This window comes from Gracilinanus agilis, chromosome 5 (genome assembly GCF_016433145.1).
Source record: "Gracilinanus agilis isolate LMUSP501 chromosome 5, AgileGrace, whole genome shotgun sequence".
Classification (NCBI taxonomy): domain Eukaryota; kingdom Metazoa; phylum Chordata; class Mammalia; order Didelphimorphia; family Didelphidae; genus Gracilinanus; species Gracilinanus agilis.
The window spans coordinates 60,247,300-60,264,395 of record NC_058134.1 but is presented as its reverse complement, the minus strand read 5'-3'; the positions used below and the strand labels follow the sequence as shown (position 1 = coordinate 60,264,395).

General features: G+C 36.1%; 1 protein-coding gene across 1 annotated transcript in view; it reads right to left on the bottom strand.

Moving 5' to 3' along the window:
• The window catches only part of MALRD1 (MAM and LDL receptor class A domain containing 1), an 892,965-nt gene that overhangs the window by 149,654 nt on the left and 726,215 nt on the right, over positions 1-17,096 (bottom strand). Inside the window, 1 exon segment of the mRNA XM_044678926.1 lies at positions 14,431-14,694. Within this exon segment, the coding sequence (XP_044534861.1) occupies positions 14,431-14,694 (264 nt within the window).

Below are 17,096 nucleotides of genomic sequence, written 5' to 3'. Positions count from 1 at the left end.
AGGGAAACAACAAATTGGGAAAAAATCTTTATAACGAAAAACTCTGACAGGGGTCTAATTACTCAAATATACAAGGAGTTAAAGCAATTGTATAAAAAATCAAGCCATTCCCCAATTGACAAATGGCAAGAGACATAAATAGGCAATTTTCAGGTAAAGAAAAAAAAAGTATCAATAAGCACATGAGAAAGTGTTCCAAATCTGCCCTCTCTTTCAGCACTTGATTTTTTTCAACATATCATTCATATGCACAAATATCATATCATACATAACATTCCATATCTGTACATTTACATATACATATCATCATATATCATCATATGTATCATATCATTATAATAAGCTAACTTCTCCACCCTCTTTCTGAGTAAATTCCTTCTATATTCTTTACTACTAAGAGTAATTTTTGAGAATTATGGAAATCCGATTTCCATGTAGACATATAATCATTTTGACCTCAATGAGTCTCTTAAATTTTCTCTTTCTTATTTACCATTTTTGGGATTCTCTTCTGTCTTGTGTTTGGACTTCAAATTTTTTGCTTAGGTCTGACATTCCTCAGGAATGCTTGGAAATATTCTATCTCATTGAATGTGCATTCCCCCTGCCCCCCAAAAGAATATACTCAGTTTTGCTGGGTAGGTGACTCTATGTTATAAACCCAAATCTTTTACTTTTCTGAATAACATATTCCATGAACTTTTCAATCCTTTAATGTAGAAGCCACTAGGTCCTGTGTGATCCTGATTGTAGCTCCATGGTATTTGAATGGTTTCTTTCTGGCTTTTTGAAAATTTTTCTCCTTGGCTTGGTGGCTCTTGAATTTAGCTTTTATATTCCTGGAAGTTGCCATTTAAGGATTTATTTCTGAAAGTGACCTGTGAATTCTTTCAATTTCAATTTTGTTTTCTTGCTCAAGGATATCTGGGCAGTTTTCTTTGATAATTTCTTGTAGTGTGATGTCCAAGGTTTTTTCTTCATCATGACTTTCAGGTAGTACAATATAATTCTCAAATTGTTTCTCCTAGATCTATTTTCTAGATCAATACATTTTTTCAGTAAGATATTTTATGTTTTCTTTTTTTTTCATTCCTTTGATTCTCCTTTATCGTTTCTCAATTTCTCATGAAATCATTAGTTTGTATATGGTCAATTTTGATTTTTAAGTCCTGGTTTTCCTCTGTTATATCTTGGTTCTCCTTTATCAATTGGCTCATTTCTTCTTGCATCACTTTCCTTTCTCCTTGCATCATATTCATTTCTCTTTCCCACTTTACCTCTGCCTCTCTTAATTGTTTTTTGAAATCTTTTTTGAGTTTTTCCCAAATCTGTCTCCAATTTATATTTTTCTTTTGGAATTTGCATCTGTTTCCTTTGCTTTTGCTGTCCCCTTCTTTGTCTGTACCTTGTTCCTTGTCTCCATAAAAATTCTTTACAGTTATGTGTTTTTTTTTCTAATTTTTCTATCTGATAATATGTAGGTTCTGTTTTCTGGGATGTTGGGGTACCTTTTTTAACTCTAGTCCTTGTTTTATGTTATTCTCAACTTATTATTTGGATTTTTAATAGTTTCAGTTTTTGAAGGATGATGTGATGCTCTGAGGACTGAGAGCTATGAAAGCACCCTCCCCCTGCTAACTCAATTGTACCTAGAGATGCTGATAGCTTAAAGACTTTTCTCAGGCATTGACTAAACTTTTGATTTCACTCTGAATTTCATCTGGTCAAGGGCTGATCAAATTCTAGCCCCAGGTTTAGGCTGAAGTTTTTGGTCTCACTGTGTACTTGATTCAATTAGATAATCCTTGATTGTATTATTCTGGAGCTCAATCCTTAGTTTTGGAGAAAAAGATGGTGGGCCCCTGTGAACTGTGAACTCACCCCAAACTGTGAACTATGTCCTCATCCCAAGCCCATACTAGGATTCCTGGCTTCCCTGTGGTTGTTCCTGGTAGATCATAGGAGGGTGCAAAAGCTTCCCACCCTACTCTACCATCTTTCCACAGTGCCTTGATTACTTAATATTTTTAAAAAGCCATGTGAAGCTTAAAATACTATGTAGTGACTTTTATTTTTTTATTATTTTAAATATATATATATTTTTCCCCTCTAGACCCCAAATCTGAATTCTTGATTGAGTACCAGAATATTTTCAACCCATGGAAGAAAGGGACTGAAGGAAAAGAGGAAAGGAGGATAATGGATCAATGCAATAATCTTTTCTAAAGGGAAAAATGTGAGGGTGTAGAACCCAGAAAGAGTCAGAATTAAAAATCCAGACCCATGTATAATATTATAGTGAAAAAGTCTTATCTGTAGGAATTTCTAACTTACAGACCTTTGGCTTCCAGACTTTCCTCCCTTACCTGAAGAAATTTCTTCCAGACATTCCCAGTTTATCTGAAGGGACCACCCACCTCCCAGACCTCTCCCCTGCTGGACCACCTTCCTTGGAGACTTCCCCCTATCCTGCCCCCTGCTGCCTACCATTCTATAAATACCCAGCTCAGGCACAGCTAGTGATCACACATCAGACTTATGAAGTGAGACCCTTGGTTTAAACTAAGACAATAAAGTCCCTTTGCATCTTGCATTGGTAGTTCAGACTCAATTACTGGGATAATTCTCTGGGAACTTCAAGAGGGAGTGTAATATCCCAAGCCAGGTATCTATCCACTACTTTGCTGCTTCTTTCTGTACTAAGTAGGTCTACTTAATTGATTTTAAATAACAGAACCTTCCAAAGGGATGAATTTTTTTAAATGACCTTATATCCTGAATGACACAATTGAAAAATACTACAATCCATCATGGCTCAGAAAATGTTCCTTAAAATGTATTCTAATTCTTTTTCAGAATATAGTCAATAGTAGCAAATGGACTAGAAACAAACACAGAACCAATTTAATCCTAAAATGCTTTTCTTGTGATAGCTTTGCTCTTATCTTCTTATTCTGAAACTTCAGAAACAGAATTGACTAAAATGGAACATGTCTGGATCCTATAATTTTCCATTCTCTTTCCAGAAACCAATAGATTTTGATTAAACAATTTCATGGAATTCAAACGCTTCTAAGTATTAGCTCCCTGAGAGAATAAACATTGGGGAGTACTCTAATTATTCTAATTGATTGGATAGCATAAAACCAAAACAACTCTTAAGGCTTGAATATGGAAATTATCTGTTTATCTCTACAATTAGGGATATAATGGTGTCATTGAGGTGTAATCAGAAGCTCAGGCCCCTTCTCAGATATATACCCTCTGGGGAATGCTCATATGTTTAACACATGTGCATTTATTAGAACAAAATAAGCTAAAAGGCATTTTGGCAAGTTACAAAAGAGCAGAAAGGTAAGGTTTTTTAAGAATTAGCACCCACTAAATCCATTAACAGAAAAAAAATAAACACAAGATTTATATAAAGTTTTGTAGGCTCTCCTCAGAATTAGAAGGCACAATTGAGGACATTTGGGCTCATATGTACCTGAAAAGACATCCCCTCCAAAATCTCTCCCAATAAAGGGTCACTAATCTCTGCCTGAAGACTGTCAGTGAAAAGGAATCAAGTCAATGAGTATTCAGCTCCCACTCTATGTTGGATACTAAGCTAAATGCTGGGGATACAAGTGCAAAGAATGAAATAATCTTTGTTCCCAATGAGATCCTACACTGATGGGGGGAGACACATATACACATATATGTACAGAATAAATATAAAGTTAGTAAATACATATTTGTTAACACACACATATATTATATCCCAAAATGTGATTTGTCAATCATAAAATCTACTCCAATAATTATTTTTAAATAATTATTTAATTATTTAATTAAACATTATTTCATCAGTATAGAGGAATCCCAAGGAGAAACACAAATGCACATACATACACATGAGTTGTTAAATGCAAGATAGAGGGCACTAGCTTTTTGGAAGAACAGGAAAAGTTTCACAAAAATGATATTTGAGGTATAACTTGAAGATATCCATTAACCAAACATACTAAACTGTGTTGGGAAACAGCTGATCCTACTTTTGTACAGTTCTTTTGGAAAATTCTCTTTCTACTGAGCTAGAATCTACCTCTCTAAAACTTGTACTACAGGTTTTATCTTTTGAGACCCACTAAAAGAAAATTTCCCTTTATTCCAAAAAGTAGTACTTCTAAAATTTGAAATCAGTTACTCTGTCCCTTCCCACCCCAAATTTTCTCCAGGCTTCTACTAAAATCCAGTTACCTGGATTAATTCTTAGATTTGATAGTCTCTCCTATAGTGTATTTTGGATGATGACACCACTGCAGTTACCCTCCTCTAGGCAGTGTCTTTCTTAAAATATGATATCCAGAGGTAAAACCTATTTTTCAGATACCATTTGATAAAGACTATATTATTTTTCTAGTTCTGAACAAGCTTGTATAAATGATACCCATTTGAACTAAGGAGATGGTGGTAGTGGATAAAAGTTAAAGAGACTTGGTTTCAAGTCCCCCCTTCCCGACATTTATTGGCTATATTATTTAGAGCAAACTGTCTAATCTCTCATTGTCTCCAGCAGTGTCCTACTTTCCCTGACTTCCTTTAAATGCCAGCTAAAATCCAGCCTTTTATAAAGAAACTTTTTCTAATCCCTCTTGAAGTAAGTGTCTTCCTTCTGTTGATTATCTCCAATTTATCCTGGATATTCATTATACATAATTGCTTATGTGTTGTCTCTTCCATTAGATTTTGGGGTCCTAAAGCAGCTTTTATATTTCTTTGCATTCCCAGCTTTTAGCACAGGGCTTGGCAAAGAATAGGAAGAATCAAAGAAAATGCTTTTTAAGCTAAGCAGACAAAATTGGAGGGAACAGAAACCTGTGCCCCTACCTCTTGACCATCCTTATATTTCAAATGAGTTTGTCAGATGGTTGACTGAGTTTTCATTATAACAAATAAAATAGCTTTTATTCATCAATGCTTGTTACTTTGGTGAATGAAAGTAGCATCTTTTTGCTTAAGAGCTTTCCTGAAGGTTCTTTTCTCAAAGTCTACACCAGTGATGGCAAACCTTTCAGAGACCACATGTCATTCCCCACTGCACCCGCAGAGACTGAGTGCCATCCTCCCCGCCCCTGCCACCTTACCCCAGAGAGGGGAGGGAGGAAGCACTCACATTAGGCTGCTAGGAAGAGGAGAGGGGGAAAGGAGGAATGTCCTCAGGTGCAGGTGGAGAAGGGGAGGGTAGTGGCCAAGATCTCTGCTCCCTTCCAGCTTTGCTGCTGGTGAGCTGCCCACCTTACCCCAAGGGGAGGAAGTGCTCCCATTGGTCTGCTGGGCAGAGAGGTGGGCATAGTGAAAAATTGTCATCAGGTATGGTGGAGAGCAGGAAGGGGGAAGGAAGCTCTGCCAGATTCCCTCTGCCTTTCTAACGCAGAGCTCCAGGGAACAACAGTGCATGTGCCCTCACAGAGGGCTCTGCATGCCATCTGTGGCAGGCTTGCCATAGGTTCACCACCACAGTTCTAGATTGTACCTTTCCCTCCTCTCCTGAATAAATAAACAAAATTAACAAAATTATTGAGTGCTTATAAGTGCAAGGTATTTTGCTTACTGATGGAAGAGATACAAAGTTAAAACAGTTTCACAATTATTTTATAAGATCATCAACACCTAAAATGCTCCCCAACTAATTTCCTTACTGCTCTGTTAGTATAACTTGTGCCTTCTCACTTCTGTGTATTATTCTACTTTGGAATACCCTTTTTGCTTGCTTAAAGCTAAGTAGCAACTTGAGCATTCTTTCTCCAACTAATTTTTATAGATGAGAAAACTAAATCCTCAGGGGACAATGACTTATCCAAAGTCACACAAGCACTAATATTTGCATCCAGATTGCCTGATTCTGAATCCTGTTCTCTTTTCACTATACCAAACATTAAGCCCATCACAATATTCATTGAAATTTTCTAGTCCATATGGATGGGAAAAGAGTTATCAATGCATGAAAAGCAAAGTGATAATATACAATTTAAATACTCTTTTAAGATAAGAAATGTAGAATAGATGTCAAAGTGCAGTACATAATTAGTCATCAATAAGGGATGGATTATATAAGCCCATAGCTGTTGAGAAAATGCTCAGGCTGTTAGGATTCCAATTTGATCTGAATCTTGAAGGAATGAAAGAATCAGAGAGGAGGGGAAATGTAATACGTAGCTGGCTTAATGGCATGACATATGAATAAAGGAAAGAAGGTTCAAGGTACACTGAAAGGAAATTCATTAGTCTCAGAAAGACCATTTTTGTGGAATTCCTTGTAGTCATGGAATAGACTGAACAGCTAATTTTCAGAAATTAAAATGTCAGGCTGAATCACTAACATAATTCCACAATACTTTTTCTTATATTACATGTCCTAACTCTGGAGCAACAAAGGATCAAACCTTAGACCCATAGAAGCCTAAGGAACAAAGACATTCCAGATAAGCTTCTGACAACTCCACTGAGTCAATAGCTAGAGGCATAAACAACACTCAAAGGGAAAAATATCCCCAAATCCTAGACTATCAGGGCTGTAAGGCCATACTAATTCTTTTACTTTTTCTTATCCTTTCTTCCTGAATGTTATTCCACTCATATATAATGCATAATAGGTCACCTCCAATGGATTGCTGTTCAATAGATAATCAATATATGGTGAATATCAGCACTGCCTTTGTTCAACAGTAGCTCTCCTCAATAACTCCATTGTCTCCAGATATAATTGCAGCACTTACAAGCCTCACAAAATGTACCTGGACTAGGCAGTACACAATGTTGATTCAAATGGACACTTTTAAGACAAATTCAGTTAAATGGGAGGCAGGGACATTATGAGATTTCTGCTGGAATGGAGCTCATTTTGAGCAGAGTTTCTATAGGGGTTTGGGGGTGCCAGTGCCTTTGCATTCTGATTTAGCCAATTACATTTCATAACTAATTGTTAGGATCAGGTGTTCTTTGATGCTAAAACAAAGCAAGAATGATAAACACTCTAAATATCAGTGTCTTTGGCCAAAGTCTACTTGCCCTGCCTTAGTTAAAGGTCTGTTTATCTCTAATCCAGGAAGAAAAAGAAATTCTGATTTTCAACTCTGGCTCACAAATACAGTTGTATCCTTCCACTCTAATATTTTCTACTATTGTGCTAATGACGAGTGTGATGGAAGATAAGATGGAAAGGTATATTGGAGCCAGGTTGTGGAGAAAGGGTAAGATATATGAGATACAAGAGATCTCATTCAACTGTGACAATACTCTATTTACAAAGAACTGAATAGTTTCAATCTATAAATTGACAAAAGAAAAACTAATTAAGTCTAAAACTAATTAAAGTTGGAATATAATAATCACCCAATCTTTATAAAGATTCAGGGAGGCATACTGAAATAAAAGCATTCCAATACCATTTGATTCTGTTCATTTATCTTGCTGTTGTTTAGCACTGTTTTCAGTTTTTCCTTGACCTTAGTCTCATACAAATATAGACCTAGGTTTACTTGAGATCACTTAAAATAATTGAGAAGGGCATGAACTGGAGCCAACTCTTGATTAAACACAGGGAATGACACTGACACATAAATACATGAAACAAAAAAATCAAAAGACATTTCTATTTGGAATAAGAATGTGTTGTTAATTGATTTAAATAATTCTAATGTACAATTCCTTTTTAAATATTTTTTTCTTTTATGGCTAATATTAAAATTAGCTAAAATTATCTGCATATATTCCAAAGCATGAATGAGAATGGTGGGTGGGAGGAGAAGAAAAAATTCATTATTCAAGATATAAATTCCCATATGTAACAGATTATTTTAATCCTTTTTGGAGTCTGAGAAGAGACAAAGTGCTTAACAGTCATTCTGTAGAGACTGTTAACACTGACATGATGAGAGAAATTGTGAGAAAAGAGAAAAAACCCTAGATAACTTTCTGAAAGAATTTCTTAATTTTTATCTTGTGACTAAAATGAGAATTATTGAGAAGTGACTTTAAATGGTGTCCTGAGAATGATGAATGATGGACTCTTTCCAGTAGAAGAGGAGTAAGGAATTAGAGTGATAGTTAAAGGTGACTTTGTGCCATTTCTTATGAAAGATACATTATAAATAATGATTTGTATGCTTGTGGTTATATAATAAATTGTGTATATAGTAATTTTAATGATTGTTTAAACCTAAAATATTAGTCAGTGTGAATTAAATAAAGAAACATGAGTGGAAGCTTTTGTGAAAAGTTTTTTTTTCTTTTTATTTAATAAATAATATCAATGAGCTGAGAAAGGACTTCAGAGCTCTAGTACTTAATGGAAATATATCAAAACATAACCTTTTCTTGCCTTGAACCCACTTTTAAAAAAGAGAATGAGAATTGGAGAATGTCTCTTGTATAGCTAAAATAAACCAACAAACAAAAACCGAAGAATCACTTTTAATCCATGAGCTTTGCTGGACACCTTTGACTACATAAGCACACCAACAGAATCAATGAGCCAGCACTTGGGGAGCTGCTCCATTCCTCCTCTTTCCAGAGTGTGAGGACATTTTTGCATGCCCCAACCTTCTTTCCAGCCACCCAAAGCAAGCTCCTCCACCCTCAGCCCTCTCCTATAATGTGGGGGCTCACAGATAGCTTGAATTTGCCCTCAGAAAGGTTCGCTAGTGCTACTTTATAGGAGTCACCCAAGTGACGAACAAAGAATGAAAGTAGTATTTATGAATCATCCACAAAATGCCAGACACTGAGCTCAGCACTTTACAAATGTTATCTCATTTGATTCTTCCAAAAGTCATGGGGATTATTAGATGCTAGTATTATCTTCATTTATACTTAAGGAAACTGAGATGAAGGGGAATTATATCCAGGGGAAGGTCAAAAAGATAGGAAGTATCTGACCTCAGATTTTCTTGGTTCTGGGCTTAGCCCTCTATCCATTGCTACCAACTGTATTTTGGTACCTGCAAATTCATATAAATCATTCCAACTTTTCCACATCACCATTCTAAAGACTCTACTTTGTTCCTCTGCATCATCCCCTGCATTCTGAAGATCCTTGCAACTTAAAAGGCTTAAACCTAGACATTTCTTTTGTCCTCTAATTTCTGGCAAGAGGAAACATATGGAGACCATGGCTGGCCCTCTATTTATTACCCCATGCTGTTTCTTATGGCCTCTCAAACTTTTGAAATAAAAGCTTATGATGGATTTCATCTTAACTAACATGGTGGGAATGCTGACATATTTATTTGACAGTGCTATAATATTTCCTTCTGGTGTGAAATGCATTGTAGGTTCCACATGATGATGTTACTGATGTGCTGTTGCTTAACACCCAATGAGCTGGTTCTCTATTTACTCCATAGATAACCATTGGAAATTCAATTTTTATTAGTTACTATTTGCAAGGCACTGAATAAATCACCTGACTCTATAGGCCTTAGTTGCTTCATTTGTAAAATAAAACAGTTTGACAAGATGATCTGTAAGTTCCTTCCAACTCTACAACCCATGATATGTTTTGACTAATCATAGTGGCAGACTATTTGGAAATATAAATGCCACCTCTAAGCAAAGCATTCATCTCTTCTAATCCTATCAGTTCAGTCATGTTGTTTTCCCTATTATTGTAAAAGCACAACTAAATAACGTGCACATTAAAAAAAACTTTTAAGAAAATAATGAAAATAACATTTAAATACTATGCTTTGGGGCGGCCAAGGGAGAGAATTGATAGAGCACCAGGCTCAGAGTTAGGAAGACTTGTGTTCAAAGTCTGACCTCAGAAATTACAAACTACCTGACTCTGGTCAAGTCACTTAACCCTGTTAATCTCAATTTCCTCGTAAAATTAGGGGAGAAGTGTAATGCAAAAGATGCAAGAGAGGCTTTTGCTCTTTCAGGAGGCCAACTGAAAACTTCTGGCAGTTAGAAGCCTTAGAATTCTGAGAGAAGTCAGTTGGTTCCTGAACCTTGAACAGAACGGAAGGACCAACTAGAGCTCTCCTTTGACTTTTGATTTTGCTTTTGGCCTGTGCTTTGTCTCTGGACAATTTGAACCTAGCTGATTTCTCTGGACCTTCTCCATATTATTGCCCTGTTTTCCTGTCCTGTTTTCCTGGGGCTCTGGGAGGCAGGGTGGCTTTTGGGTTTTTAGCGAATAGACTTTATGGGTTTAGTTTTCCCCAATAGGCAAGTAGGACATCCTTGAATTCAAACTATCCCTTCAGTATTCCCTCTACTTTAAAGGCAGCCAAATCTTCCCTGGCTGAGAGAAGCAGGTCTCTTCTCAGTCTAACCCATTCCTGTGACCCTCCCCTATCTTGAGTTTCTCCCTAGCGGCTGTCAGAAACCCCAAACCCCCCTCTCCTTCCTGAACATTAATAAATCCCTTTGTTACCTAATCAAACCTCTGAAGAATCATTGTGTTGAAGAATTAGGCAAGGGTTGAAGGGGAAGGAATTATTCTCTTTTATTTTCTGAGGGAAACTGGAGGCATCCATCTTGGGAGGAAGTAGTTGCCCAACACTTCCTCCTGAATCCCTTCAGTTTCATTGATAGGGAGAAGTCTTGTGATTCCTCCTTTGAGGTCTTGAGAAACTGACAAGAAAGTCCTCAAGTCAGATTCAAACCACTTCTGACTGGCCCTATTCCTTATGTCTATAAAAGTACCTTTCCTGCCTGGAAGGGTTCAGCCTATTACCCCAGTATCCTCTGTCTCTAGCTTGGGTGTCTAGTATGTGCTACCTGCCTCTCCTGAATATCTCACCCTGTATCCTTACCATCGTAATACTGCTTTGTCCATTCCTCCCTAGACTCAGCCATCCCTGTTATTCTTCTCCTATTCCCTCAATCACCTTTACCCCACCGTCACTCATCAAGGGAGAGTGCACCTCCCACTTTAGTGTACCCCATTTTATCCATTACAGAAAAAAAAATGGCAAAGAACTTGATTATCTTTCCCAAGAAAACCGAAAATGGGGCTACAAAAAGTTTGACATGACTGAAACTACTAAACAATGACAATAACTAGCATTTAGGATCCAAATAATGATATTAAGCTGTCACTCATAAATTTACATAATATCAACCACTACAAATACACTCCCCTTTATGAAATACCAATAAATAAGAAATAAAACAAATGCTTGAAAGTGGTGAACTCTCTCTCTTCTAATCTGCTTTTATTTTTTTGTCAGATGTATGCATTCCCAATATGAAAAAGAGTCAGATAAAAGTGATTCCCCAGAGTCCCAGATAGTATTCATTGATCATCATAACATATTAGAGGTGGAAAAAAGCTTAAAGCTAATTTATTTTAGCCCTCTCAGATGATAGCTGAGTAAACAGAGTCCCAGATCAGTTAAATGACTTTTCTAGGGTCAGAGAATTAATTTGGGTTGGAATTTTGATTAGAACAAATTGTTACAGGGAGGGGAAATTATTAAACCAGATCTTCTAAACACAAAGTTTTTCTGCTATAAAGATCAAAACAATTCCAATACCATGGCCACTTTTTTGAGTTCACAATCAGAGGACTTAGGTTCTTATTTAATTTTTACCATATAAACGCCATTTACTTCACTAGAGGAAGGTAAGACTTTTGTGATTTTGTGTCCCTGACACTGACCAAATGTCTTGTTACACAGTAAACACTTAATATGTGTTGTTTCATTCATTCTTTAGGACTCAGTTCTTGTATCTATAAAAAGAAATGGTATTGAATTAGATCCTTAATACTCTATATACTCTTAAATTCATGAAGCTTTGAGCCTTGAGAGAAAAAAGAGAATAGTAATAAAAAAATAGGTGACTAGGAATCAAAAGAGCTAGACTCAAGTCACTTTATCTCCAAAGATGTCATTCTTTCATATGTAAAATAAGGAGTTTGTATTAGATATGATGATCCTAAAAGCCTCTTCCTGTTTAAACATTTTAAAAGTATTATTTCTGTTCAAATGGAAAGTGCTATTTATATTTAGATCTGGGTAGCTGTGAATTTGGGGGGGGTTTATAAACTGTAAAGATTTTATAGCAGAAAAATAACTATATAATATGAATACATTTTAAAATAATGTTGGCTCATTCTAAAAAATATAAGAGCTGGAATTTTGTTTTATGTGTAATAAAAGGCCTTTAAAATACCAGCTCTTGCTGATGGTAGGAAATGAATTCTATGACCATCATGTGCCCTTGAGTCACTCTCTGGCTTCAAGATACTTTTCCAGATCAAGAACAAAAATTGTTATTTTTTCTAAACACTTACCTTCTATCTTAGAATTAATTCTGTGTATTGGTTCTAAGGCAGAAGAGTAGTAAGGACTAGGCAAGTAGGTTAAATGTCTTGCCCATGGTCATACAGCTAGATAGTGTCTGAGGCCACATTTGAATCCAGGAGCTCCAGTCTCTAGGCCTGGATCTCAATCCACTGAGTGACCTAGTTGCCCCCAAGTGCCATCTATTTCCATGGGTAGGGAGACAAGTATTCTGTCCATTCTCTGGTGCTTTTTTCTCTATCATTCTAATATCATTATGTATAAAATTTCAGTCTCCTGTATAACCTCTCTGTAGACAATATGGATGAGATTATTTATCATTACCAGAATAACTTTCACCTCATCATGATAACTCCAGCTTATCCAGAAACTAATCAACTTCTATTGAATGTATTATCATCTCCATCTTGAGATAGGACAATAATAATTCCCTACAAAGAGCCATCTACTTAGTCCATAATATACTATTTTTCCCAGAGCCTGAAATCAATGGTATCCATTACCAGCTAAGCCACATTCAAGATGTGGTTGGATCAGAGCAACCTAGAGGCTAACAGATACCATTCTTCTCTTCTACCATATTTTGCTTTATAAAACTCTTTCTCTTTAGGAGAATATCACAAGATTTGACAAAACTAATTATATTGTGGAGGAAAACAGATTTTACAAAACTTTATAAAATTTTATTACAGTTAATAAAGAGAAATTTGACAAAATAGTGTATTATGGGAAAAATAACCAGATGAAAACAAAAAGATCAGATCATTGTCTTCCTTATTAAATCAATGTAGTGCACTGGAAACCATAACTAAAGAAAAGGACCTCAGGGAAAACTATATACCATATTTTCATTGCCAATGAGGAATTTGAGACCTTCTATTTCCTACTCAGTTAACATTTACTCCTCTTCCAATATCTATCTCTATCTCATGATCTTTATCCTGAGATTCCCGTGCATTGGTCTTCTCAGAAATGCTAAATATTCTTTTGGTAAATAGTAGGTAATTAATGAATGATTTCTTAGTGAATGATTGAATTAGATCATATTTTTCATGACATCATGAAAATTCTTCTATTTCTAATCACTTGGAACTTTTTTTTCCTCATTTGCTAATAATAATGTACCATGTTTGCATTACGTTATCAGTCTTCCCCTAAAACACATTGTTAATTTATTCTCCTGTGCCTGACATATTTTGGGACAAAGAGGAATAAAGGAAAAATGTATTAAGTGCCTGCACTAAACTACTGCAGATATTATTGCATTTGATTCTCACAACAGTTCAAAGAGATATGTTCTATTATTATACCCATTTTTCACTTGAGGAAACTTTGGCAGACAAATTTGCTGAGGGTCATATGCCTAGTAACTGTATGAGATTTGATTTGATTCCTAACTCTAGGCCCAGGGCTTCAGAAGTCTCCACTGTTTCATGATCAATTTAGGGGTTCAACTATTACCTTTACCACCCTCTGGCCCCTCCTCCTTCCAGGTCCAATAAACACATATATTCCATTATTGAATCCTCATGGGAATATGATTACACATAATAGTTTCCCCTTCAACCTAGTTTTTGGAAAGTTTTGCCAACCTTTTTTATATGTCAATGGGTCAGGCTTTACAGCTTTCTCAATGAATTCATTACCCTGTCTTTATTCTCAATTAGGTAATGATTTTTATTGCCTACTGTTTTGACCATTTAACACTGATGGCAAATTAAGAAGGAATCATTTTCCTTAAATTCTTCCCCTAACTGCAGCATCTGAAAGCAACTGTCTCCCAAATCTTAATAAGAAACACAATTTACCCCAATATAAGTTTTAAGAGTATTACAGGTTTTCCCAAAACCAAAGGAAAGAAGTTCTTCAGACCTATTAGGTATATGGTATACATTCTTTCCTATATATACCCCAAGGAAAGCATATTTAATATGTACTGTATTTAGCATGGACCTAAATGATCAAAAATATGTGTATGTATGTCTATGTCTGTGTATACATGCATACACACACAAATGCAATTGCTAGTTCACTGATGTTAACACCATTGGAGTTTTTATTGTATCTGTCAATGTCTTTTTTTTTAATAATTGGGAAGCAGTGGAACAGTGCAATAGAGAAAGTAACTTACAGCAAGTAGATTCATCTTCATTAAATTGGCAGTCTGGTACTCCATCACATAGCAAGAGGGATGGAATGCATTCATTTGTTGAACACTGGAACTCCAGTTCTCTGCAGGGGTGAGGAGGTGACCCAGTAGGGCAATCCAACTCATCAGTTCCATCCTTGCAATCTTCCTGTCCATTACATTTTCTAGACAGCGGCACACATTGGGGTGTGTAAATGCAGGGGAACTGATGAGCCTCACAGAGTGGTGGTAATGTTGTGGCAGGGCCTTGGAAAAGGAGAAAAACAAAGTCATATAAAAGAAAGACAAGCAAACCATTACAATATCCATTATTAAAACATCATAGAATCCTTTGTTTCTTAATCAATTTATGTTATTATGGAAACACAGAGGCAGTCATTAAGAAGACAAAGGCTTAAATCTAGTTTCTGCTATATACTGGCTTTATAGTCTTCAATAAATCATTTAACCTCATAGTGCCTCAAGTAACAGGCACCTCTTTAAGACTTTAAATTAACCTGCTAATCTGCATGGGTAGAGGGAGTTTCCTCATTAGGATTTCTTGATGCTAATGAAATGATAAGTTCAGTTTAAACAAAGGGAGAGAAAAATGATCCCTCTAAGAATATTGTTGATTGTACATATTCTATTTTTGGTGTCTAATGATGATAACTGAGAAATTCAGATTTATTTTTTAAAGCATAAGTACCATTAAAAAAAACAAAAAGACTCTGATTCTAATCCTGACTCTATCTTTTGCCTTTGTCACCAGAAGCAAGGTACTTAAATTCTCCAGACCTATATTTTATTTGTAAAACGAGGGGTTGACAAAAATGATTTCTAATATCCTTCTATCTCTAAATCTATGAACCTATCAACTTTTGGTATTTGGGAATTATCCCTGGAATAGGTTTTTCAAGTCTATAAAAGTACTGTCTGAGAGTGAAGGTGATGCCTTCCCCCTTCCCCGCCCCCAGGCATCTATAGAATGATTTGGTAAGTCAGTGTCACAACACTAAATGGAAACTAAATAGTTTGACATGAATTGTGTGGTTTCCAAGGTGTCTGATTCAACTTCCAGGAGGATAGGCTCTTACAAAGTCTTTCATAAGGTTGGACCACCACACCATTTGCATGAATATGATTTTGTCACCTTGTATGTTGCCCGTTGGATTTGGACGATTTATTATGAATTCACTTCTAATTTGCACAATAGAAAAAGTGATGACTAATCTGCCCAGGAACAGAACAATCTGTTAATCACTTTTGGTCATGTGAGCAAAGCCATTTTACATATTAAACAGTGGTATTGAGATGGATGTTGCTACATGGATTGGTCTGCCTGAAAGTCACAATTCCAATTGTTTTCTGATTTTCTTGTTCATAAATGAACACAACTTGCTTACTGATTTGATATTAGTGGTGCCATTGGTATGGGTAAGGGAGAGGTAACACAGCAAACCAAGGTAATATACTTGAGAATATTCTTCAATAATTATATTTCTGAATTACATTAAAAATAAGAATATAATTTTGACTTTTATGTACCCAGATCTTGTAGTTAACTCTCATGAAGATGTCAATCTTTACATCTACTTCTATATCTGTCAATCCATATCTATATCTATATCTATGTCTATGTCCACCCAATATCTATAATGTGCTTTGGATTCTTGGTAGCCATAATAGTGGTTATAGATTTTCATTAATGCATCCAGACTCTCTTGTCTTATAAAATGAAAGAAGAATCATAGAATCTCACATTTGAAAAAGATCTCAAGGGCTATGTAGCTCAAACTGTGTCTGAACAAGAATTTCCCTGACAGTATAAATGGGGATCTGGCTTGAAAATCTCTAGTGAGATCACTTCTGCTTATGGTATCCAAGATGGCAGAGTAAGGAACATTAAAAATCAACCCCAAGCCCCCCCCTCTTTTTCTCTCTCTCAGAAACAACTCCTCAAAACAAATTTTGGAGTGGCATAACCAATCAAATACAGTGAAGCAGAGTTCCTACCAAAAAACATTTCGTAAAAGAATAGCAGGAAGGAACCATCATCTTATTGGGGCCAGAGGAGAAAGCAGTAGAAATGGCAGCATGAGGAATAATCCAGCAAGTGCTGAAGAGCATGAGGAACAGTTTTATGCAAGCACATTTTGAAGAGCTTGAGGAATGGCCAATATATGCACAGCCTGAAGGGCTTAAGAAACAGGAAGCAAATCCTGAGGAATTTGAGGACTGGCTAAGTGTGAGCATCCTTCAGTGCAGACATACCTCAGTGGAAGAATCAAAATCAATGTTCACAACACCAGGAGAAGCTGGTAGCTAAAGTGTAGAATCCACCTAAATCTCTATGTGGCACTCAGAAAAAACCAGGGATGGTACTCCTTGCACCTCAGAAATGGAGCTGAACTTCAACATATAGGCAAGTTAACAAAAAACATCCCCCTAAAATGAGCAAAAAACAAAGAATAAATCTGATCCTCGAAAACTATTTCAGCAACAGAGAAGACTAAAATGCGAGCTCAGAAGAGTGCAGCAGTGACAAAATCAAAGTGTGTGAAGTCTCAAAGGCAAATATGAAATGATACCAGGTCCAAATTAACTCCTAGAACTCCTTACTCTATTTAGAATAGGTACAAAGCAGAAATAACATCCACACTCAGCTA